Genomic DNA, 25240 nt, shown 5'->3' with positions numbered 1-25240 from the left:
AGAGTCCTTCTCCTTTTATCTCTTTTATGCATTGGGCTGCAACATAAGATTTAATTTTTTTTAAAGATTTAATTTAAAGGGAGAATGTTAGTTCTTTTTTTTTTCCCTGTCTGCTTTTTATTCCCATAACTTATTCAGTACTGGTGCCTTTCTAACTATCACAGTAACTAAGAACTGTCAGGGATCTAAAAGGAAATACAAAGTATATTGTATGAGATTTACCTGAAAGAGGTGATACTCTATTTGGGGAGAGAAAAGTAACGTTCTTTAATAAAAAGAAGGAATTGCTGATGTAACTGGTACTGAATGTGTTTGCCATATACTATATGGTTAAAAAATGGAAGATGGAGCATTCAGGTATAGTTTTAGTGGAAAAAAAACACACTGGCCAATAAAATAGGTGGTTAGTATTTGGTTGGATTAGGAAAGAATGAGGTTTGAATGTAGGATGAAACAATTTGGGCAAAGAGAAAGATGATGATTTATGTACCAGACTCAAGGTATGATAAAGAAATTGACCAGATAAAGAGTTAAAATTGGATGTGTGAGTTGTGGGTAAGGTGAGGCCAGCTTATGGAGAGCCATAAAAGGTAAATGGAGGTATTTGGATTTAAAATAGTATTCATGGGGCACTTGGGTAGGTCCTTTGGTTAAGCTTTGTTCTAGGATTAAGCCCAATGGCAGGCTCCCTGCTCCCTGCTCCCTGCTCCGTGGAGAGCCTGCTTCTCCCTCTTCCCCTACTGCTCCTCCGGCTTGCGTGCTCGCTCGCTCTCTCTGTCTCTCTCTCAAATAAATAAATAAAATCTTAAAAAATAAAATAGTATCCACTATAAGTTCATAAACGGACTTGTTATATGATAAATGTGGGCTTTTAGAAAATTAGCCTGGTAGTAAAATGCAGGATGAGGACCTACATATAATAGGTGATGATTATGGAGTTAATCAAACGCTTCAAGAAAATAAGTGAGAGAACTCAATAACTGATGATAGACTAGATTTCAATAGATAGGCAGTGAAAAAATTTACCTAAATAATGAAGCTTATTTACCAATTCATTGATTAAAAACTTTTCAGGTACCTGCAAAGTACCAATCACTATGCTGGTTACTACAGATACATTGATAAATAAGACTAGGTTCTTGGGATCCCTAGGTGGCTCAGTGGTTTAGCGCCTGCCTTCAGCCCAGGGCGTGATCCTGGGGTCCCGGGATCAAGTCCCGCATTGGGCTCCCTGCATGGAGCCTACTTCTCCCTCTGCCTGTGTCTCTGCCCCTCTCTCTCTCTCTGTGTGTGTGTGTGTGTGTGTGTGTGTGTGTGTGTCTCATGAATAAATAAAGACTAGGTTCCTAATCCTAAGGAGTCTAATCAGTGTACTGTAAGCAAGTAAATAGAATTAAAGTTAAGGGTCCTATAATATAAATCAGTACAGACATTAAGGAAGGAATATTTAGCTCTTCCTTGGAAAAGTTGGAGATGGGGAGTTGACATTAGGAAGACTTAAACTGATGTTGAAAATGGAAGTGAGTAGCTGTTTGCATTGCTATAAGGGCCAAAGGTGAAGGCCCTTCAAGAGGAAGAGCAGGAAAAAGAAACATGCATCAAACAGCATGGCAAGTTTTAGGAGCCTCAAGTAGTTTAAAAATAAAAGAGTAAAAGAAGATAGTGGTAGAATAAGGAAGGGTAGGCATGGAGAAGAGGTAAGAGAAAAGACTGGAGAGACAGATAGGAATCAGATCATAGAAATTAGAGTTTGGACATTGTATTACAGGCTGTTGGATCAATTATAATGATTTTAAGAAAACCAAAATCAAATTTTTCATTTTAGAAAAATCACTTTGGGTATCAGTATTCAGGATTGATTGGAGAAAGGGAAGTAGATGCAAAGATACTTTTTAGGATGCTGTTTTTAATAGCATTTTATAGTCCAGATGAGAGTGGTAGTAATGCAGGCCTGAAGTAAGGTGATAGCAATAGGGATAGAGAAGTACCAAGGACAGTGTAAGTACTCAGTAAATTTATTTAACTTTGTTCCCTAGGCTTATATTTACAATTTTACTTAACTTTGCCCACTGCTGTTTGGTTTTGATTTCCTTTAATAAGTTGAAAATTAGTCCTCTCTGAAATAGGTACAAGTGGATATTTTGATATTCATAGTGAGAGATTTCTTGGTATTTGAACCTGTTCTTATTAGAGACATTTCAGAGTTGGTTCCTATTATTATAGTAAAATTGCAAATACCTTCCTTTTTTATACATCATGTTTAAGATGAAAGGCTGATAAAAATGATATATTTTCATTTCCCCTTCAAATTGTTTTTATCTAAATAATTAAATTGCATGCCTTTTTAAGATAATTTTCATTGTCCTTTGATAGTTATGAGAATGTTTATTTTCAACTTGGTATGTGATGATTATATTTTTTCCTACTTTACCACTTCCTCCTTAATTATTATATGATTCCTCTTCCTGTATTTCTGTTGTTTACTTTCTTTTACTTCTCTACTTTCTTTTTAAAAATTTTTTTAAAGTTAGATTTAATATCTCAGACTTAATTTATTAACCACTTGACAATTTTTCTTGTGTTTTTATTTTTGCAGCTCTTTAAAGGCAAGAACTATATCCTTTGTTCCTTTTCTTTCATTCATAGTGAATAATATAATGCTGGCACTTTTATATGGCCTTTTTTTTAAATTCAAGTAACCTTTGTAGTGATATTTAACTAAACTTTTTATTGTTCCTTAATGATTCATATGTCATTGAAAGGCAGTGTCAGACTTACTATTGCAGGTAGTAAAATTAAAATGAAGAGTGATTTGTCTGTCACAGCAGGTATGTGACAAAAAGAGAATTGGGAGCTTTAATTTGTATTTTCAGTTCTGTACTGAATTAGCTATCTTAGCTCTGTTTTCCACTCCACCTCAGAAATTATATTTTTAAATCCCCTCATTGGTTTCTTGCTGTTGTTGGTGCTGTTTTTCTTTTTTTGAAATGTAAGTCTTGTAGACCTGTGAACCCATTTTTAAATATATTGATTTTAGGGTCCCCTGAATCATGTCTACAAAGTGTTGTTACAGCTCTTTAGTTGTTCAAGGTAATAATGTTTTTCAGCCAGTTTGAAACTTCTAACATGATCTAAACTTAAAGTTTAACATAAGTTTCTAGTGATAAAGATTTATTGACTGATTATTTTTTTAACTGTTAAAGTAATAATTTGCTTCTGTTAACGTTTATGTAGAGACTGTGTTAGGGAAAGTATCTTTTCTGGTAAACTTATGAATTATACATATCAGAGATGAAAATCTTGGTCGGGGTCATGTTTCATAATATGCTTAAGTGAGTATGCAACCTAAGCTCTATACCCTTTATTAAGAAAACAAAAGTCAGTAACTTTGGTATAAAAGTTTTTTTATACTTCCTTTTCTAGCACTGTACTGCCTATGTCTTTTTAAAGGTATGCTGCATGTTGGTAATTACAGAGATAATAAAATGGGAGATTTAAACTAAAATATCCAAAGTGAGGCTTTAGATTTGCTTCCTCTACCCTGATCTTGTATATAATTTTTCCTTTTGTCTTTATTCCTTTATTAAAGTTTTAATATCTCAGAGCATAGTTTGTTGAACAGAAACGTTATTGGGCAGTGTTAATACATGGTTTTATCTTAGTCTTTTTTAACATTAGAGAGAAATATGCTCACTAAAATAATTTGATGTGAAGTCTAAAATTGCTGATCAGCCTATTTAGGGATCTTTCATACATTTACTTTTAGGAATAAAAGTTTAAAAGGACCTATTTAATTGTAGGGCACGTGTCAGTAACCTTTAGCATATGAACCACATGGTGGCACATAAACACAATTTTTGTTGACCTAGAAGGAGCCATGCTCATAATTGAAGCCTATATGAGGTTTGTTGTTATTGTTTCCTACTTTTCTGCCTCTTTTATCACAAGTTACATGTTTATTATTTAATAAAACAAGTTATAATATTGTTTCTTTTTATCCAGTGGCATAAAAATGATTATTCATCTGAATAAGCATAGACCACCAGAAATCATAATGTATTCTAGAGAAATTGTTTTAATTTTACAATTTCTTTGTAGGTTATAAAAGTCTCCTATTTAGTGTTTTTTTCGGATGGTTGATACCAAATAAAAAGAGCAAATGGTTTAAGCCTGTTACTTTTTCCATATCACTCATCAACTGTCCTTTTTAGGATGTAATCTTAGGCAAGCCACATAAGCTTTCCAAACCTCACTTCCCTCAAGAACATAAAAAGATAGTAGTACCTTTCTCACAGAGGACATAATCCACATAAAGTCCCGTGCCTAACACATAGTAAGTGCTCAAATGTTAGGTGCTATTTTTGTTTCCATAATTGTTGCTAATACTGCATTATACTGGGTACATTTCTCTGAAACCAGTATAGACATAAATTTTTGGAATTTCAGAGGAGTCATGAAGTCCTGATCCTTAGATTAAGCTTGACATATGGCAGATTAGTAAAGACTAAAAACATTTAAGAACCAGAGACCGTAATCTCAGCTAGACTGCAGAAGAGACAGTTTGAGTCTTGAATTCTTCTAGAGATCAATTATAATCAAGAGTGAATAATACTAAATATTAATAATCACTTTTAATGATATTAGCATGCATTTGACCATGAACTACAACCCTTTCTAACATTCAAGAATTTTCTTTCTTAAATAACACAATTGTAGAAGAATTGTCTGTTATGACCAGCTGATACCTCTGTAGTAATTTTTTATTCTTTCTTAAATAACACAGTTATAGAAGAATTGTCTATGTTATGACCAGCTGATACCACTGTAGTAATTTTTTAAAGTGAAGAAGTGCTTTCTAGTGTCCCTCCATATACCATTATACAGTAGACCATGTTTTATTTATTTATTTTAAAGATTTATTTATTTGAGAGAAAGAGACTGAGAGTGCATGAGAGGGAGAGGGAGGGAGGGAGAGCATGTTTGTAAAAGTTGGGGGAAGAGCAGAGGGAGAAGCAGACTCCCTGCTGAGCAGGGAGCCCAGTGCAGGACCCCTCGATCCCAAGACCCTGAGATCATGACTAAGCTGAAGCCAACTTAACCAACTGAGCCACTCAGGTGCCCCTGACCATACTTTTTTGCTGCTTTGTATCTTATTATATCCCCTTATAACACAGAAATTAAGGAGCCAGGGTTACCAAGTATTTTTTGGGAAAACATTTGGGTTAAAGGGACTTTGGTGCCAATGATGCTCCTGAATAGCAGCCTCCCTAACCCTGGCAAGATGCCTTGCAAATCACTGCTAATAGAAACATCAGCATCTATGAGGCCACTTTACTGGCAGAGTTGGGGATGCAATGCGAGCTTCCATTGGGGAGGATGTAAGGTAGCCTTCAGGAAATGTCTCCTTTTGAATGACTAAAAATATCTGCTACTCAAGATTCTGGAAATTCTTTTTTTTTTTTAAACTACTTTTTTTTTAAATTTATTTATTTATGATAGTCACAGAGAGAGAGAGAGAGAGGCAGAGACATAGGCAGAGGGAGAAGCAGGCTCCATGCACCGGGAGCCCGATATGGGATTCGATCCCGGGTCTCCAGGATCGCGCCCTGAGCCAAAGGCAGGCGCCAAACCGCTGCGCCACCCAGGGATCCCAGATTCTGGAAATTCTGAAATTTAAAATACCAGGTCTGTATTTAGTAAATGCTTACTGATTAAATAAAGTGGCAAGAACTTTTTTGGTTTTGTAGACAAATTAAAAGATATATCTGTTCTTGTAAGACTCCTAACTCTGGGAAACGAACTAGGGGTGGTAGAAAGGGAGGTGGGCGGGGGGGCGGTGACTGGGTGACGGGCACTGAGGGGGGCACTTGATGGGATGAGCACTGGGTGTTATTCTATATGTTGGCAAATTGAACACCAATAAAAAATAAATTTATTAAAAAAAAGATATGTCTGTTCTTTCTAGATTATAAGCTTCCTACTACTGGCCTGTTAGGGTAAGGATTGTGTCAGTGAATCTACATCACTATATTCCTAGCACCTGGCATAATACCTAGCACATAGCAAGTATTCATTTAAAATGTGGCAATTAAAAAAAAAGAAAAATACAAAAAAATGTGACAATTGAATAATGAATTTTTGTCCTATAATTGCACATCAACGATTGTAAGGCAGTGGTTGACATGCCTTTAAAATAGTGTCTTTTCTTGTGTGTAGTTCTTAACACTAAGAGTAATAGCATCTGAATAGCATCAGAATCACCTGGTGGCTTGATAAAAATTCAGATTCCTGGCTTTATGTAAGACCTACTGAATCAGTTTCTGGGAGTGGGCCCTGGGAATCTATATTTTTAACAAGGTCCACCCTGGTTTTATAGGTACAAGGTATGTAGTGGTGTGATTTGCCTTTATCGTTATTATCAGCTAAACCTTTGAATTAAGAATAACAATAAACAGTAGCTAACATTTATTGAGTGCTTTTTATGCCAGGCACTGTACAAAGGGCTTTACTAGTATTGAATTTTTTAATTCTTATAGCCACCTTACAAACCCTGTACAGTTTGTTTTTATCTTCTAGATGACAAAATTATAACAGAGAAATGGCGGCACCTGCATTTGATCTCAGTGTCATAACCAGACCTCATACCCTTTTTTTTAAAGCATTTTTAAAAATTTTATTTATTCATGAGAGACACAGAGAGAATGACAGTGAGAGGTAGAGACACAGGCAGAGGGAGAAGCAGGCTCCATGCAGGGTTCCCGACATGGGACTTGATCCTGGGTCTCCAGGACCACGACCTGGACCGAAGCCAGCGCTAAACCACTGAGCCACCCAGGCTGCCCAGACCTCATACTTTTTAACCGCTATACTCTACTATGCTGACATTAATTTGTTAGGTGATTAAACTTGTGGGAGAAGTAAACTGAGGCATTCTCCTTTGATATGACTTCAACTCAATTTTTTTTCATTTCCAGCTTTCTTTTTCATTGAGATTTAATTGATGTGTAATAGTTTTAGGTGTACAACATAATGATTCAGTATATTTATATATTGCTAAATGATCACTACAGTAAGTCTAGTTAACATACATTACCACACAGTTACAATTTTTTTCTTGTAATAAAAACTTTTAAGATCAACTCTCTTAGCAACTTTGAAATGTAGACTACAGTATTATTAACTACAGTTGCCATGCTATACATTACATCACCAGAACTTACTCATCTTATCCTTTGACAAACATCTTCCCATTTCACACACACCCTCAGTTCCTGGTAACCACCACTCTACTCTGTTTCTATGAATTCAGCTTTTTAGATTCCACATAGGTATTTGTAAACTTTCTCAGTCTGACTTATTTCACTTAGCATGATGCCCACAAGGTCCCTCCATGTTATTGCATTGACAGGATTTCCTTATTTTTTTATGACCAAATAATATTATTTTGTGTATATGTACCACATTTTCTTTATCCATTCATCCATCAGGGGAAACCTAGGTTGTTTCCATGTCTTGGCTATTGTAAATGATGCTGCAATGAATGTGGAGGTTCAGGTATTTTTTTGAGTGTTTTTCTTTTCTTCTGATTAATACCCACAAGTGGAATTACTAGCCCATAAGCTAGTTTTATCTGCAATTTTTTTGAGGAACCTCCATGCTATTTTCCATAGTGGTTTTACCAATTTGCATTCCCACCAACAGTGCACAAGTGTCCCCTTTCCTTCACATCCTTATACTTCTTTTTTTTATTTAAATTCAATTTGCCAACATATAGTATAATACCCAGTACTCCTGCCATCAAGTGTCCTCCTTAGTGCCTGTCACCCAGTTACCCCATCCCCCCACCTACCTCCCCTTCCACAACCCTTTGTTTGTTTCCCAAGGTTAGGAGTCTCTCATGGTTTGTCTCCCTCTCTAATTTTTCCCACTCAGTTCCCCTCCTTTCCCTTATGGTCCCTTTCACTATTTCTTATATTCCACATATGAGTGAAATATATCCTCATACATCCTGATCACTACTGTGACTTTATGAAAAAGCATTTTTAGTGCTATCAAGGTGTGTAATACTGAGGAATGTAGATTTCATCCTTTATTTTATTTTATTTTTTTTTAATTTATGATAGTCACACACAGAGAGAGAGAGGCAGAGACATAGGCAGAGGGAGAAGCAGGCTCCATGCACCGGGAGCCCGACGTGGGATTCGATCCCAGGTCTCCAGGATCGCGCCCTGGGCCAAAGGCAGGCGCCAAACCGCTGCGCCACCCAGGGATCCCCGATTTCATCCTTTAGTTACTACAAAATCATAGAGTAGCAAAGCTGATTCTAGTCCTCCTTAAGTATCTTGGATGCTGAACTCATCTCTAGGCCTGAGTCAGGTACAGCATAGTCATTAAGAACAGCAGCCCTTGGAAAAGACCACCTGGGTTTGAATCTTGACCATCAAATTATTTGACTTCTTTTGCTTGAAAGAAGCAAAGCAAAGCAAACTGTGCTTCAGTTTCTTGATCTGTAATTCTGAGAGATTTATGTTGTTATTCTTCAAAAATCTCATCCTCTTCGTTTTTATTTTCATCTCCTTCTGAGACTGTTAATAGTAAATGCCTGCCCTTCTGCTTTTATTTATTTTTAAATTTTATTTTTTCATGAGAGACACAGAGAGACAGAGACATAGGCAGAGAGAAAAGCAGGCTCCATGCAGGGAGCCTGATGAGGGACTTGATCCGAGGAGTCTAGGATCATGCCTTGGGCGGAAGGCAGTGCTCAACTGCTGAGCCACCCAGGTGTCCCTGCCCTTTTGCTTTTAGCTTCCATATCTTAGAGCTTTTCTTTTGCCTCATTCTGATCTCCCAACTCACTAAGTTAATTTTTAGCTATGTGTTTTCTGCTTTTTATATTGTCCATTGAATTATTTATTTCAGTGATTATTTTTTATCCCGAATATTTCATTTTTGGCTCTTTTTAGATAATTTTTGTTTGAATTTCATATTCATGATACCTTTGCTTATATCCTTGAGTATACTTTCATGCTTATTTTGAATTATTAGTACATTTTGTTAATAACTCTGCTTCAAATAGTATATGGTACCAGTTTGTTGTCACTGCAGGGATGGGGTGTATATATATCTGTGTGTTTGCTGTGAGTTCCTGGAATTCATGTTTCTTTTTCTTTTCTGTAGTTTCCGTGGGTTGATTGTGGTGGGAGAAAGCCAGCAGCCCATGCTGATTCATGATCTTAAAAATCTCAATTATATGGTGATAATAATAGTATGTACTTAATAGAGTTACTATGAAAATTAGGTATTCCATGTAAATTTCGTAAAATAATGTTAGCATGCAATTCTGTATTCAGTTTAGCTTTAAAGAAAATCTACAGATGTGACTTGAATTCAGATCCCAGCTTTAGAAAACTGTTTTGAAAAAAAAAATAGAAAACTGTTTTGATAGGCTAAAATATACAGCTAACTAGGGGTAAAAAGGAAAATGTGCCATCTTTCAGACTTTGTACTGTCCCAGAATTCTCTCACATTGTCTAGTGTTGTCAATCTCTATTATTGCAAATAAGATAAGGAAAAAAATGGTTAATTTAAAAATTTTTTCCTATTTTGAAAATTTCCAAATGAGAAAAATATAATGAGTACTCATGTCCATCACCTAGATTTAGTAATTGTTAATATTTTTGCCACATTTGCCTCCTCTATTTCTTTCTTTCTTTCTTTCTTTCTTTCTTTCTTTCTTTCTTTCTTTCTTTCTTTTTTTGTGTGAGTGGGGTGTGGGGAGGGGCAGAGGGACAGGGAGAGAGAGAAAATCTTAAGCAGGCTCCTTGCTGAGTGCAGAGCCTGATGCAGGGCTCGAACTCACAACCTGAAATCATGACCTGAGTTGAAATCAGGAGTTGGATGCTTAACCAACTGAGCCACCCCGGTGTCCCAAATTTTGTATAAATATATTATAAGATTATATTTTACTTGTAACTATTTCAGAAGTCTTTAAAATATAAAGATATTTCAAAAAATAGACATTCCAGGGATCCCTGGGTGGCGCAGCGGTTTGGCGCCTGCCTTTGGCCCAGGGCGCGATCCTGGAGACCCGGGATCGAATCCCACATCGGGCTCCCGGTGCATGGAGCCTGCTTCTCCCTCTGCCTGTGTCTCTGCCTCTCTCTCTCTCTCTGTGACTATCCTAAGTAAATAAAAATTAAAAAAAAAATAGACATTCCTTATATAATCACTATACCATAAAATTAATAACTTCTTAATTTCCTAATATCATCTATTACCATACTTGTATTCAAATTACTCCAGTTGTCTTGAAAATGTCTTTTATAGCTCCTTTGTTTAAATCAGATTCCAGGGACGCCTGGGTGGCTCAGCAGTTGAGTGTCTGCCTTTGGCCCAGGGCGTGATCCTGGGGTCCCATGATTGGGTCCCACGTCAGGCTCCTTGCAAGGAGCTTGCTTCTCTCTCTCTGCCTGTGTTTCTGCCTCTCTCTCTGTGTGTCTCTCATCAATAAATAAATAAAATCTTTTTTAAAAATCAGGTTCTGTTCAAGGTACACACACTATGTTTGATTGCTGTATCTTGTTATATTCCTTTTTTTAAATTTTTATTTATTTATGATAGTCACAGAGAGAGAGAGAGAGAGAGGCAGAGACACAGGCAGAGGGAGAAGCAGGCTCCATATACCGGGAGCCCGACGTGGGATTCGATCCCGGGTCTCCAGGATCGCGCCCTGGGCCAAAGGCAGGCGCCAAACCGCTGCGCCACCCAGGGATCCCAAGGATCTATTCCTTTTAATTTAGGGCAATCATCTCCCCTCCATTCTGGATTTATTTCCTCATGATGTGTTTGAACTTCCATCTTTTATATAGTCTGTAAACTGGAAGTTAGACCTAAAGGCTTGATTAAATTCATGGCAGGTTAATTTTGCCGAGAATGTTTATAGATGATGTAATAAAAGAGGTTAATATTTTTTAAAAATATGGGATAAGGCAAAGTGTGAATCAAAAGGAGTGATACATATTGAATACTTGTGCTATGTTCTTTTATACTATCTCATTTATTCCTTACAATAACCCCATAAGTTATCAATGGTATTATCCCTTTGCATTAAGGGAATTGGTTCCAGGAAATCACTGAACTATTAAATGGTAAAGTTAGAATTCAAAAAGAGAAAGAAACAAAAGTCAAATAAGGCCCTATATATAAACATAAAAAAAATTTACTGGTAAATCACTTGCTCTCTGTACCTTAGTCTCTGGTAAAATAAGAGCAACAAATTTACTTGACCTTCACATAAATAAATTGCTCCAGCTTACCATGCTGTCATTTTAGGCAATGAGAAGTATCCTTTAAGCATCAGCTAATTTTTTTTAACATATATACATTCACAGAACAGATAACTTATTGGTCCTTCTAGGACAGTCCTGTATCTAGGATTTTCTAGGACAATTCTGATATCCAATAATTTGTCCTATCAAATTAACTTTAACTTAGTTAAAGTGTAAAACCTCTCTGTACAGTAATACATTTTTTGTTTTTTAAAGTGAGAGGTCTGCTTTAGACCTCTAGAAAAGGTATTGGAAGTAAGAGAAAATAGTAAAAAACATCAGTAGAATTGTTCCAGTTAGCTGACCAAGAGAAGAAAATATTTTGGTGAAGAGAAAGATTAAATTCTTTCAGATGTTGCTAGTGGATCAGTAGGATCAGGTCTGAGAATTGACCGTCAGATTTAGCAATGCAAATGTCATCGGTAAACCTGGCACTCTGCTTAAGCACTTCATTTGTAATATTTAATCTCCACAGTAGATCTTGTGAAATAGATACTTATTAGGCCCATTTTACAGACCAGGAGACAGATTCAGAGATAAAATTGCTCAAGGACCTAGGGCCAGTAAGTGTTAGAACTAGAACTTAAACTCAGTAAGACTATAGATCTGTACTGTCCAATACAAGAGCCAGCTACATTTGCATTTGCATGTATTAAATTAAACTTTTAGCTCCTCAGTTGCACTAGTAGCATTCCAGGTGCTCTGAGGTCACGTGTAGCTCCCACTGGACAGCACAGAGATTGTTGCCATCATTGCCCAGAGTTTTATTGGATAGCAGGACTCTAGAGCCTGTGGTCTTTTTTTTTTTTAATTGAAGTTCGATTTGCCAACATATAGTATAACAGCTAGTGCTCATCCCAACAAGTGCCCTCCTCAGTGCCGGTCACCCAGTTACCCCATCCCCCGACCCACCTCCCCTTCCACTACTTTGTTCATTTCCCAGAGTTAGGAGTCTCTCATGTTTTTTCACCCTCTCTAATTTTTCCCACTCGTTTTCCCCTCCTTTCCCTTATAATCCCTTTCACTATTTCTTATATTCCCTGTATGAGTGAAACCATATGATGATTGTCCTTCTTCAGTTGACTTATTTCACTCAGCATAATACCCTCCAGTTCCATCCACGTCGAAGCAAATGGTGGGTATTCATTGTTTCTAATGGCTGAGTAATATTAGTGTGTGTATATATACATACACCACATCATCTTTATCCATTCATCTGTCAAAGGACATTGAGGTAGAGCCTGTGGTCTTAACCACTATACATAAAGTCTCCCAGTTTACAATAAACATATTAATTTAAGTCTTACCATTAAATTTTCCTCTGAAATTAAAAAGGCTGACACAGATCTCACAGGTCTTTTTATCTAATCAGTTGATTCCAGCAAAATTATATTGGTGTTTATATTTCAGGCAATCTTGTCATGAAATTGTCTGTTGTAGAGAGGTACCTGGAAAGCAAGGCTATATGTCCTTTCATTTTTTTCATTTTCATTTAGAGGAGTTTAGAAGGATATAACTAACGTGTTGGAATGATCATTGATTCTGAATTTCAACATAAGGTACTTAAAGTACCACAGGATCTGTATATTAATATCCTAAAGTATGTTACTCGTTTGGTTAGGTTGGGTCATTCAAATGTGTCATGTGACATTCTAGGAGTAGTGGAAAATTAAGCTGTGATACTTTTAGGGGGGGATTAAGTAGGTGAATGCCTCCTTCTGTCTCTTCAGTTACTGATGTTTTCATGACCAAGATTTTTACATCATACTCATTATTTTGGACCCATAAAAGAATATAAATTGCATGAGAGATTTGGTCAATATAAGAATCACTAGGTGACCTTATTTGTATATTATTATTTTACCTTTCTTCTTTTAATGTTTTCTTTCTTTAAGATGTAATTTGAACTGCTAAATATTTGTTTTCATTCCTATTTCATATGTTTTCTATCTATATCCTTTTTTATATGCTCTACATACCTATAGTTGAGTTAGGGGATGTTAACAGTATTTATGAAATAAAAAGGTAATATGAACTCCACATTGTATAGCGTGAGAATCAAGTTCTAATTCAAGCTCTACTTGGAAAGCTACAACCTCTAGAAAATCACTGCAGTCATATACAGTCTTCATTGACACTGTTTACCTCATAGTGAATGGCATGTGGCTTATGTACAAATTATAATGGATAACCAGTTTTTAAAGGTTAAATGCTGGGATCCCTGAGTGGCGCAGCGGTTTGGCACCTGCCTTTGGCCCAGGGTGCAATCCTGGAGATCCGGGATCAAATCCCATATTGGGCTCCCGGTGCATAGAGCCTGCTTCTCCCTCTGCCTGTGTCTCTGCCTCTCTCTCTCTCTGTGACTATCATAAATAAATAAATTTAAAAAATTTAAAAAAAGGTTAAATGCTAAATATATTATCTAGTTCTTTGAGAACATTCTTACCAAAGGAGACTTTGGCTCTTAAGTTCCACCAAAGTCAGAGTGGCAGGCCTGCTTTTTCCTTCCTTGAAACTGACAAGTTCTGTGGTTGTCACTATCTTATTTATACCTATAATTTGGGAATCTGGATATATTTTGAATGCTCTTTGGCAAAAGTTAGGCGACCTAAAAATATGATATGAGGTTTATGTGAACTTTATTCAGTATCTCTCTGGTTACTTATCAAATATGTTGCTTTTTTTTCCAATGTAGTTTGGGGAAAAACAGGCTTCAAATTTGAAAGTAGAAACTTTTTTTGTAAGATTTTATTTATTTATTCATGAGAGACACAGAGAAAGAGAGAGAGACACAGGCAGAGGGAGAAGCAGGTTCCATGCAGAGAGCCCAATGGGGGACTTAATCCTGGGACTCCAGAAACACGTCCTGGGCCGAAGGCAGGTGCTAAACTGCTGAGCCCCCCAGGCGTCCCAAAAGTAGAAGCTTTTTTTTTTTTACAAGGAATATTAAGTTTCTTTACTAAAAATCTAGACTTATTGAAGTAATAAAAGTTTTTTCATAGCTTTTTGAATGAGTCCTATGGCACTTAAGTATTCCTGTGGCATTTTATTTCCAGATATTACAGAACCCAAATTCAAAGTGATGGCAAGCAAAATATTTTGAAACCTGGCAAACCCCCACCCCCACCCTCAGGCAAAGACTTGATTGTTTTTAAAAATTTTATTTTCAAGGTTGTATTTCAGGATTGATTAGATAGGAATTTCTGTCAGCTTGCCAAATACTTTAAACTTCTAAATAAATTAACTTAAACATTTAATTTATCATTGATTTTGCTTTATTAATTAAACTAGTCATTTTTAAAGCTTAAACTAATGTAGCTGTTAGCTACCATGCTTTTTCTCAGCTTGTAAGCTTTTTCACTTATTGAAGGAAAAGTAAAGTTTAGACAAAGAAAAGGTACACATTTGGATATAATTTAAACCTCATTTTCACGACTGTTGGCCTAGTGATTGTAGATTCTGTTCCAGTATTGTTTTCAATAATAGTGTTGCTATAGCAACTAATAAATGCATGCTTCAAAGAGAAGAAACAAAAAGCCTCTCCACTGATTGTGTTGTATATTGGGATGAAATTTTTCTTTATTGTATGATTTGCTGTAGACTTTGCAAAACTGTTTTTCCCAAAAAAATATTCTGAGAATCCTGATACACATCTTTTTTTGCTGTCTTAATCTAATCATCTGTTTTCTTGTATTAACAATGCTACAGTTAATTTACAAAGGGAAAGATGTAGAAAGAATTTATATTAGAAATTCTGTATCTTCTTTCTGTTATTTGTGTCTTACACAGCACTCTAGAGGAAAGAAAGATTTTTGATCTCCTGTTTCTGAACTATGTAAATGAATTTTGTTCCTATAAAAGTCAGTTAGCTTAACACATGTAGTGTCTTTTCTTTGTTAAAATGAAGATTGTGGTAAACATACTTATTTAAGTCCTTGAGTATTATCAGCATAGTAATATCAACTATGTGTAAATACACTGAAATACACTAAAATTTGTCCGTTAACCTATTTTGTTGCAGATTTAGTAATAGTGAAGAATTGGAAGTGGCCTAAATATTAATAAACCCTTAAGTAGGAGAATAATTAAATAGATTATAAGGTATATCTATATAATTTATAAGCACCTTGCAGCCATTAAAAATGATGATTTGTATTTGAAGTAAAATAATGTCAATGAGGGAATCCCTGGGTGGCTCAATGGTTTAGCACCTGCCTGCAGCCCAGGGTGTGATCCTGGAGACCCAGGATCGAGTCCCACATCAGGCTCCTTGCATGGAGCCTGCTTCTCCCTCTGCCTGTGTCTCTGCCTCTTTCTCTCTCTCTGTGTTTCTCATGAATAAATAAATAAATAAATAAACCTTTAAAAAAAACTATAGTACAATCCCATTTTTATATAAAAGCATGTTTGAATGTAAGTGTAAAGTGTAAATGTGTGGAGAAATACATGACAGATAATACCATTAGTTATCTCTAGGTTTATAATAGGAAATTAGCATTGTTTCCTTAAATTTTTAAAAAAATTCTTTGAAAAGAAAGGAGCATCTGTGGCTAATAGAAATGATCTGAATGGTTTTTTGGTTTGATGTTAGGAGGGAACTAGTGTTTTAGGAAAAGGGTCCAAAATTCTTTAATGAATCAAAACAAAGTCACATGCACTTTTCCTCTGACTTGTTGGCATTTTAGTTGATTGTGGATCAAAATGAAAGTTATTGCATGGACAGAAGCTGAGCTTTTACCATAATCTGACCTTAATAAGGCAGTCATGTTTGACTGGAGAAGATAGATCTTAAAATCTGAAATTGGTGGGGAGAATACATTCAAATGTTTTGGAAGTGGAGTTTCCTAAGATGAGTATCTCCTAAAGATAAATGGTAAAATAGTTCATGTCAGGTTTATTGAAATTTTCGGATAATAAGGACTGACTTGATAAAACTCCCTGACAGTTAAGACATGTTTTAAAGAATATAAATGAGAGTGTGTGTGCACATGCCTGCACATGCACATTGCATACATGCATCTCTGGAAAGGCTTTCTTTCTAACCATAAGAAAGTAATTAATGTATGAACTGTTGTGTTTATAATTGAGAAATAAATACTACACTTAATTGACATACGATTTATTTCCACAGAATTGGGTGTTTAATCTAATTCTGCTATTCTTATAACATCCTGTTATACATGTGAGTGGAGAGGATTTCATTTTGTTTGAGAGTCATAGCTAGACTAAATTATTATTCATTATTACAGAGAGAATTAGTGGCACAGCTGAAAGTAAATTAAGTTCCTAGCACAATTTTCTTGGTCTTTCCCTTAGGAAAAGGGAAATTTTGTTTTCTTAGAGAAATTAAGTTATTTTGACTATTGCTAAGAACATCACTTATTGCTAGACAGAAGTAAAATTAGGAACTACTCATAGAACATTTCTACCTTATAATTTATTTGGTATTTTGTAGAATAGCTAACTTTTTTTTAAGATTTATTTATTTATTTATTTTTATGGTAGACACAGAGAGAGGCAGAGACACAGGAGGAGGGAGAAGCAGGCTCCATGTCGGGAGCCTGACGTGGGACTCGATCCTGGGACTCCAGGATCGCGCCCTGGGCCAAAGGCAGGCGCCAAACCACTGAGCCACCCAGGGATCCCCAAATAGCTAACTTTTCTAATTGTATTTGGCATGGTCACTTGCTAAAAATGAGTGTTATCTGGTTTTAATGTATACCTCTCTCTTGAGTCATAGTTGGGAGGTGATCATGGGAGACATACATCTGAAGAAGCACTGTCTTTTAATAGAATTTGATTTGTGTTGACCTATCTCCCTGCCTACCTGGTCAGTAACTGTGAACTTCGGAGATCTGTCTAGTGATGATAAACTTGTTTTATATGGCATAGGTATGGGAAGTCAGCTTTCATGACAGATTTATACACTGATGTAGAAAAGATACATTTAGCATTTCAAGAAAACTAAACCTGTTAGCATCTATGTTTTCCACCATTCAGCTTTCTTGAGACCTCTCATGTATGGTCTAATGTTCTTGACTTTCAACAAAAGAAATATCATATCATGTCAAAATGATGATAAAATCTCAATTACGGCTGTATTCATTAGTGAAGTAAATTTCTTTTGTCTCATGGAATGATGATATAATTATTTTAAGTGCTTAATTGGGGTAGCAAGATAAAGAGTTGTTTATATGATACAAATATTCTGATTATTTGGAATTAGTGTCAGCATTTCCTATTGTACAGGAAAAAAATCTTAAGGCCTCATGATCTGAATTTTTCATCTTAAGTTATGTAACAGACATTTGAGTTCCTACCATGTGTTGCACCCTCTACTCTGGGAGTAGATGAAGATGTAAGGACAATTATTTTCAAGTGTGAGATTTGTCTATGCTGAAACTTAGGAAGGCATTAAACATTACTAGATGTAGATTAAATTTAACAGACTATATACCTCTGCAACCTTTCCTTTGCTCTGTAATTACATTCCTTTCACTAGATTCATACTCAATTTAGAAAGTGTGTTCTAAGAGAACTTGCTGATAGAAGCTATGAAAAATGCTTTTATAAAGTGATTGCCTTTTATATATCTAGGTTTTCATCTGTGATTTCTTAATAAACAACTTGTGAGTATTTTAATTTTTTATTAGCGAGTAACATATCTGTGGTTCACTTTAATCCCTGCCTCCCAATCTCTTTTCGTCTCTCTCTCATAATCATAATTACACGGAGCAAGAGTTTGGTTGTTGTTACTAAGTATATAAATGATTCCAGTTTTTAAGCTTTTAAATTTTTAACCTTAAAAGACTGACTTAAAACACTGTGACTTAAAAAAAAAACACTGTGACAAGAAAATGATAAACAGTGTATATCAGTTTAAATTTGACCCATGGGTCTTTACAATATAATTTATATTTGACCTTTCTACAATTGAAATATAAGGACTGTATGTTCTATTGAAACTGTCTTGTAGCTATTTAGATTAATTTATATTTGCTTTTCATTAATATAGTGGTTGGTGGCCATAGTGATTGTGAAAATAAGGTTGTTACATATGTATAAAGAAGAGTTGCCATGATTTTTTAGCAGAAGCATTTAATGTAATCTCTGGTGTAAGCAGACTTATATTAACATTTATTATCAACTCAGAACAAATACAAAACAACACATATGAAAAAAATAGAAAAAAGTTGTAGAAAAAACACAGAAAAACCACATTTAAAAAATTGCGAACCCCTAAAACATGCTTATATAAACATTGTTATATAGAAGTTCTTACATAAGAGGCTGATGTTGCATGTATTGTGACTGTTTTCTAAGTAATTTATATCATATATATCAGAAATATGTGTAGCAGCCAGCCAGTGTCTAGTTTCTAGTCTGACAGTAGACCAAAGAACTGTGGAGATAGGATCCAGAGAGAAAAAAATAATTCTTTGTTATTTCAACCCCTCTAAACAGGACACCATACTTGCAGAACTTCTTCAAATACATAAAGAACACATTGTAGGATATCATGAACATGATTCTCTTTTGGACCACAAAGAAGAAGAAGAATTGACTGAAGAAGAAAGAAAAGCAGCTTGGGCTGAGTATGAAGCAGAGAAGAAGGTAGTTTATTCAAAATGCTTTTTGGTTTTGGTTTTTGTGTTAGTCATTTGAAAGAGCAGTAAGAAAAGGATCACATTTGGAACAGGTAATAATAATAGGGAGTCTTTAGGAACAGAATCCTAAATATGAGTTTGTTAATAGGCTTTGGCTACCTTTGGTAGTAGAGTGGGAGGAAAGGAAAGAAGAAAATAGTTTCCACTTAAAGAGTAGTAACCCCATTTCTGCTTAGCACTTGCTGAATTGAGAGATTACTGGGAAGCTATATATTTAGCATCACTTAACTGCTGTCAACACCCTCACTCTAGTAATAGATATATAGGAGCTTAGTGTTTGGAGGTAGGAGGAAATGTTTCTTTAGCCTATATACCATGAAATCGAAATTTTGACTGAATGTCAGAACACAAAAATATTACATTATTGGACATTAATGTTAGTCTCCAACAGCAACATTATTTTAAATAGTTCCATGTCTGTTTTAACACCAACTCACTTGAGCAAAAATGTGCCTGAGCATGGGAAACCTTATCCTAATACCTGAATTCTTTTTAAAGTCCTAACTCATTGTACCAAACTTCTTTAACGTTAATGTGATGTTAGGAGTCTCATTAGAATTCTCTGAGTTGCCCCATTCTGTGGGAATTATCAGAAAAAAATAATACACCTTTAGGGGTTAAAGCTTTCCGTGTAATAAGATCTTGGTTTCGAGTGAAAAGGGTGTTTTGTTTGTGTGTGGAAGAGTGTTAATAATTTCTTAGATCTGAGAATGTGGATTCTTTTCTAAACCAGTAGGTGATGTAGAATTTCAAGTTTTAAATCACAGTGTAGAAAGTGCATAATTTTTTGTTTTTAGGGACTGACCATGCGTTTCAACATACCAACTGGGACCAATTTACCCCCTGTCAGTTTCAACTCTCAAACTCCTTATATTCCTTTCAATTTGGGAGCCCTGTCAGCAATGAGTAATCAACAGCTGGAGGTAAGTTGTGAAGTACAAAAGTAGTTTAACTTGAGTTAAAGGCAATTTCAAGTGCCCTGTTGTTGAGGGTTCCCTGTGCAGGAATATCACATTCTCCAAAAGATTACCTCTGAATAGACCAAGAAATTTTTCTCTTATTTGTTGACCTTTTTGAACCAGCATAGTATAATAAAATGTGGTTTGTTCAGAGCACAAGAGAATTAGGCCTTGAATTAATGTTGTTTGAATTATTTTAATTGAGGAACAATAGGGCACCTGACTGACTAGGGAACTCGCACTTCTTCAGTTATAAAATATTTTGAATAAACAGATTAGCTTGCTTAATGTTTGAAAATAGGATAAATACATTTATATTCTGATGCAGTGTAGATACAGCATTAAATATATGATAATGTCCAGTATTATGAAATAAGCTATTTAAAACAAGAATTAATTATGAATTAAATAAGAAAGATTATGTTTTATTATACTAATAATGTAATAACTTAAGTGAATCTGTGATTTCCTTTTAAAAATGTACTTATGGAGTCCTTTAAATTGATAAACTATTGGTGCAGACCCAAACTTTTATCTTCTTAACAGGACCCTCACTGGTAAGTTTTGCCCACTTTATTGATGCTGCATTTTGCTGCTTTTTAATTATTTGAAGAGTTTTAATACCAAGTGCTATAAATTGACAGGAAGGATCCCTATACTTTACAACCATGTGTCTTTTTTATGTCCTATATAACATTCTTGCATTCTTCTAGGACCTCATTAACCAAGGAAGAGAAAAAGTTGTGGAAGCAACAAACAGTGTAACAGCGGTGAGGATTCAGCCTCTTGAAGATATAATTTCAGCTGTTGTAAGTTATTTGGCAGTTATCTTACTCCAACATGCTATTTTTGTTGTGTCATCCCCCACCCCAGCCCTTTTGTTTTAATTTTTAATTGTGGTTTGCTTCACTCTTTCTGTAGAGAAAACAGCATAATTCTTATAACTTGATTTGGAATGGGAAAATACTAGTAAACTGGATAATAGTGTCAAGCTATACTTTAGCCTTTTTACCTAAATGTTGGCACAAAAGTGGGTAATATCTAAGAATTGGGAAATCAACCAGAGAAATGTATGTGTTGTTTACATAAACATATTTTATCAGTTGCACAAATTAAATCCAAGTAGTTTCATTCCAGAGATAGCCAAACCTTGTACAACAGTGGATAACTTAGTACCATGTTTGTAAATCTTTATTTTCTTTAGAAAAAAGGAAAGGGGGAAATACCTTTTAAAATCCTGAATATTTTTGAATATCCTCAATTCTGCAATAAGAAGTAAATGGAACATTTTTCTTTTAGTGGAAGGAAAACATGAATCTCTCAGAGGCCCAAGTACAGGCATTAGCATTAAGTAGACAAGCCAGCCAGGAGCTTGATGTTAAAAGAAGAGAAGCAATCTACAATGACGTACTGACAAAACAGCAGATGGTAAGAGTTTGACTATCTCTAAGTTATGTCCAATTTTTGGAATTTATAATAATGCGTTTGTGTGACATCTGTGTCAATAACCATCTTCCCCTCATATAGATGTATGACCATTGGCTTTTCCTAGAAGAAATTTTGTCACAAAACTTAGTAATTCTTGAGTAAAGGTAATATCTTGGTTATAAGTTACAAAAGAGCAACAAATTCCTAAATGGGTCTCCTTGAAATTATATAGGCTCTTTTCCACATAATTTGAATTTCTGTGTATTGTGGATATCTAAAAAGGAATTTTTGCCAGGATTTAACCATATTTACTATTTTTTGTATTTTTTTTACTGGAGTTCAATTTGCCAACATATAACACCCAGTGCTCATCCGGTCAAGTGCCCCCCTCAGTGCCTGTCACCTATTCACCCCCACCCCCCGCCCACCTCCCTTTCTACCACGCCTTGTTCGTTTCCCAGAGTTAGGTGTCTCTCATGTTCTGTCACCCTCGCTGATTTTTTCTCACTAATTTTTTCTCCTCTCCCCTTTGATGCCATTCACTATTTTTTATACCCCCAAATGAATGAGACCATATAATGTTTGTCCTTCTCCAATTGACTTATTTCACTCAGCATAATATCCTCCAGTTCCATCCACGTTGAAGCAAACGGTGGGTATTTGTCTTTTCTAATGGCTGAGTAATATTCCATTGTATACATAAACCACATCTTCTTTATCCATTCATCTTTCGATGGACACCGAGGCTCCTTCCACAGTTTGGCTATTGTGGACATGGCTGCTAGAAACATCGGGGTGCAGGTGTCCCGGCGTTTCAGTGCATCTGTACCTTTGGGCTAAATCCCCAACAGTGCAATTGCTGGGTCTTAGGGCAGATCTATTTTTAACTCTTTGAGGAACCTCCACACAGTTTTCCAGAGTGGCTGTACCAGTTCACATTCCCACCAACAGTGCAAGAGGGTTCCCCTTTCTCCACATCCTCTCCAACATTTGTTGTTTCCTGCCTTGTTAATTTTCCCCATTCTCACTGGTGTGAGGTGGTATCTCATTGAGGTTTTGATTTGTATTTCCCTGATGGCAAGTGATGCGGAGCATTTTCTCATGTGCTTCTTGGCCTTGTCTATGTCTTCCTCTGTGAGATTTCTTTTCATGTCTTTTGCCCACTTCATGATTGGATTGTTTGTTTCTTTGCTGTTGAGTTTAATAAGTTCTTTATAGATCTTGGATACTAGCCCTTTATCTGATAGGTCATTTGCAAATATTTTCTCCCATTCTGTAGGTTGTCTTTTAGTTTTGTTAACTGTTTATTTTGCTGTGCAGAAGCTTTTTATCCTGAGTAAGTCCCAATAGTTCATTTTTGCTTTTGTTTCTCTTGCCTTCATGGATGTATCTTGCAAGAAGTTGCTGTGGCCAAGTTCAAAAAGGGTGTTGCCTGTGTTCTCCTCTAGGATTTTGATGGACTCTTGTCTCACCTTTAGAGCTTTCATCCATTTTGAGTTTATCTTTGTGTCTGGTGTAGGAGAATGGTCTAGTTTCATTCTTCTGCATGGACTGTCAAATATTCCCAACACCATTTATCGAAGAGACTGTCCTATTTCTAGTGGATAGTCTTTCCTGCTTTGTCAAATATTAGTTGACCATAGAGTTGAGGGCCCATTTCTGGCTTCTCTATTCTGTTCCATTCATCTGTGTGTCTGTTTTTGTGCTGGTACCACAGTGTCTTGATGATCACAGCTTTGTAGTACAACTTCAAATCCAGCATTGTGATGCCCCCGGCTTTGGTTTACTTTTTCAGTATTCCCCTGGCTATTCAGGGTCTTTTCTGATTCCTCACAAATCTTAAGATGATTTTTTCCAACTCACTGCAGAAAGTCCATGGTATGTATATAGGGATTGCATTAAATGTGTAAATTGCCCTGGGTAGCATTGAGATTTTCACAATATTAATTCTTCAATTCCATGAGCATGGAATATTTTTCCATCTCTTTGTGTCTTCCTCAATTTCTTTCAGAAGTGCTCTGTAGTTTTTAGGGTGTAGATCCTTTACTTCTTTGGTTAGGTTTATTCCCAGGTATCTTATGCTTTATGACATGCAGTTGTCAATGTGACTGACTCCTCAATTTCTCTTTCTTCAGTCTCATTGTTAGTGTATAGAAATGCCACTGACTTCTGGGCATTGATTTTATATCCTGCCACATTGCCAAATTGCTGTATGAGTTCTAGGAATCTTGGGGTGGAGTCTTTTGGGTTTTCCATGTACAGTATCATGTCATCTACAAAGAGGGGGAGGTTGACTTCTTCTTTGCCAATTTGAATGCCTTTTATTTCTTTTTGTTGTCTGATTGCTGAGGCTAGGACTTCTAGTACTGTATTGAATAGCAGTAGTGAGAGTGGACATCTCTGTCGTGTTCCTGATCTTAGGGGAAAGGCTCCCAGTGTTTCCTCGTTGAGAATGATATTTGCCGTGGCTTTTCATAGATGGCTTTTAAGATGCTAAGGAATGTTCCGTCTATCCCTACACTCTGAAGAGTATTGATCAGGAATGGATGCTGTCTTTTGTCAAATGATTTCTCTGCATCTATTGAAAGGATCATATGGTTCTTGCTTTTTCCCTAGTTGATATGATCATGTTGATTGCTTTATGAGTGTTGAACCAGCCTTGCGTCCCGGGGATAAATCCCAGTTGGTCATGGTGAATATTCTTAATGTACTGTTGGATCCTATTGGCTAGTATCTTCTTGAGAATTTTTGCATCTCTGTTCTTCAGGGAGATTGGTCTATAATTCTCCTTTTTGGTGGGGTCTTTGTCTGGTTTTGGAAATAAGGTGATGCCTCATAGAATGAGTTTGGAAGTATTCCATCCCTTTCTATCTTTCGGAAGAGCTTTAATAGAATAGGTATTGTTTCTTCTTTAAACATTTGACAGATTTCCCCTGGGAAGCCGTCTGGCCCTGGACTTTTGTGTCTTGGGAGGTTTTTGATGACTGCTTCAATTCCTTCCCTGGTTATTGGCCTGTTTAGGTTTTCTGATTCTTCCTGTTTGTTTTCGTAGTTTGTGGTTTTCCAGAAATGCATCCTTTTCTTCTAGATTGCCTAATTTATTGGTGTTTAGCTGCTCAAAATTTATTTTTAAAATCGTGTGTATTTCCTTGGTATTGGTGGTGATCTCTCCTTTTTCATTCATGATTTTATTAATTAGAGTCTTTTCTCTTTTGTTTTTAATAAGGCTGGCTAAATGTTTATCTGTCTTATTAATTCTTTCAAAGAATCAACTCCTGGTTTTGTTGATCTGTTTTACAGTTCTTCTGGTCTCTATTTCATTGAGTTCTGCTCGAATCTTTATTATTTCTCTTCTTCTTGGTGTAGGTTTTATTTGCTCTTCTTTCTCCAGTTCCTTTAGGTGCAAGGTTAGCTTGTGTATTTGAGTTTTTTCCCAGTTTTTTGAGAGATGCTTGTATTGCGATGTTTTTCCCTCTCAGGACTGCTTTTGCTGTATCCCAAAGAGTTTGAATGCTTGTATCTTCATTTTCATTAGTTTCATGAATCTTTTTAATTCTTCTCTAATTTCCTTGTTGACCCTTTCATCTTTTAGCAGGATGCTCTTTAACCTCCACGTGTTTGAATTTCTTCCAAATTTCTTCTTGTGATTGAGTTCAACTTTCAAAGCATTATGGTCTGAAAATATGCAGGGGACAATCCCAATCTTTTGGTATCAGTTAAGACCTGATCTGTGACCCAGTATGTAGTCTATTCTGGAGAAAGTTCCATGTGCACTTGAGAAGAATGTGTATTCAGTTGTGTTTGTATGTAAAGTTCTGTGAATATCTGTGAAATCCATCTGGTCAAGTGTATTATTTAA

At 35.9% G+C, this 25240-nt stretch overlaps 1 protein-coding gene across 4 annotated transcripts in view; it reads left to right on the top strand.

The window, feature by feature from the left end:
* ATRX (ATRX chromatin remodeler) overlaps positions 1-25240 on the top strand; it is a 304453-nt gene that overhangs the window by 272156 nt on the left and 7057 nt on the right. For all 4 annotated transcript variants that reach the window (XM_055337613.1, XM_055337612.1, XM_055337611.1 and 1 more), the window contains 4 exons: positions 18792-18941; positions 19792-19917; positions 20667-20762; positions 21253-21381. In XM_055337613.1, the coding sequence (XP_055193588.1) occupies positions 18792-18941; positions 19792-19917; positions 20667-20762; positions 21253-21381 (501 nt within the window). The remainder of the gene's footprint in view (positions 1-18791; positions 18942-19791; positions 19918-20666; positions 20763-21252; positions 21382-25240) is intronic.

The sequence above is a fragment of the Nyctereutes procyonoides genome, unplaced genomic scaffold (assembly GCF_905146905.1).
Source record: "Nyctereutes procyonoides isolate TBG_1078 unplaced genomic scaffold, NYPRO_anot_genome, whole genome shotgun sequence".
Lineage (NCBI taxonomy): Eukaryota > Metazoa > Chordata > Mammalia > Carnivora > Canidae > Nyctereutes > Nyctereutes procyonoides.
The sequence above is the reverse complement of the archived record's forward strand: the minus strand, read 5'-3'. Positions and strand labels throughout refer to the sequence as shown.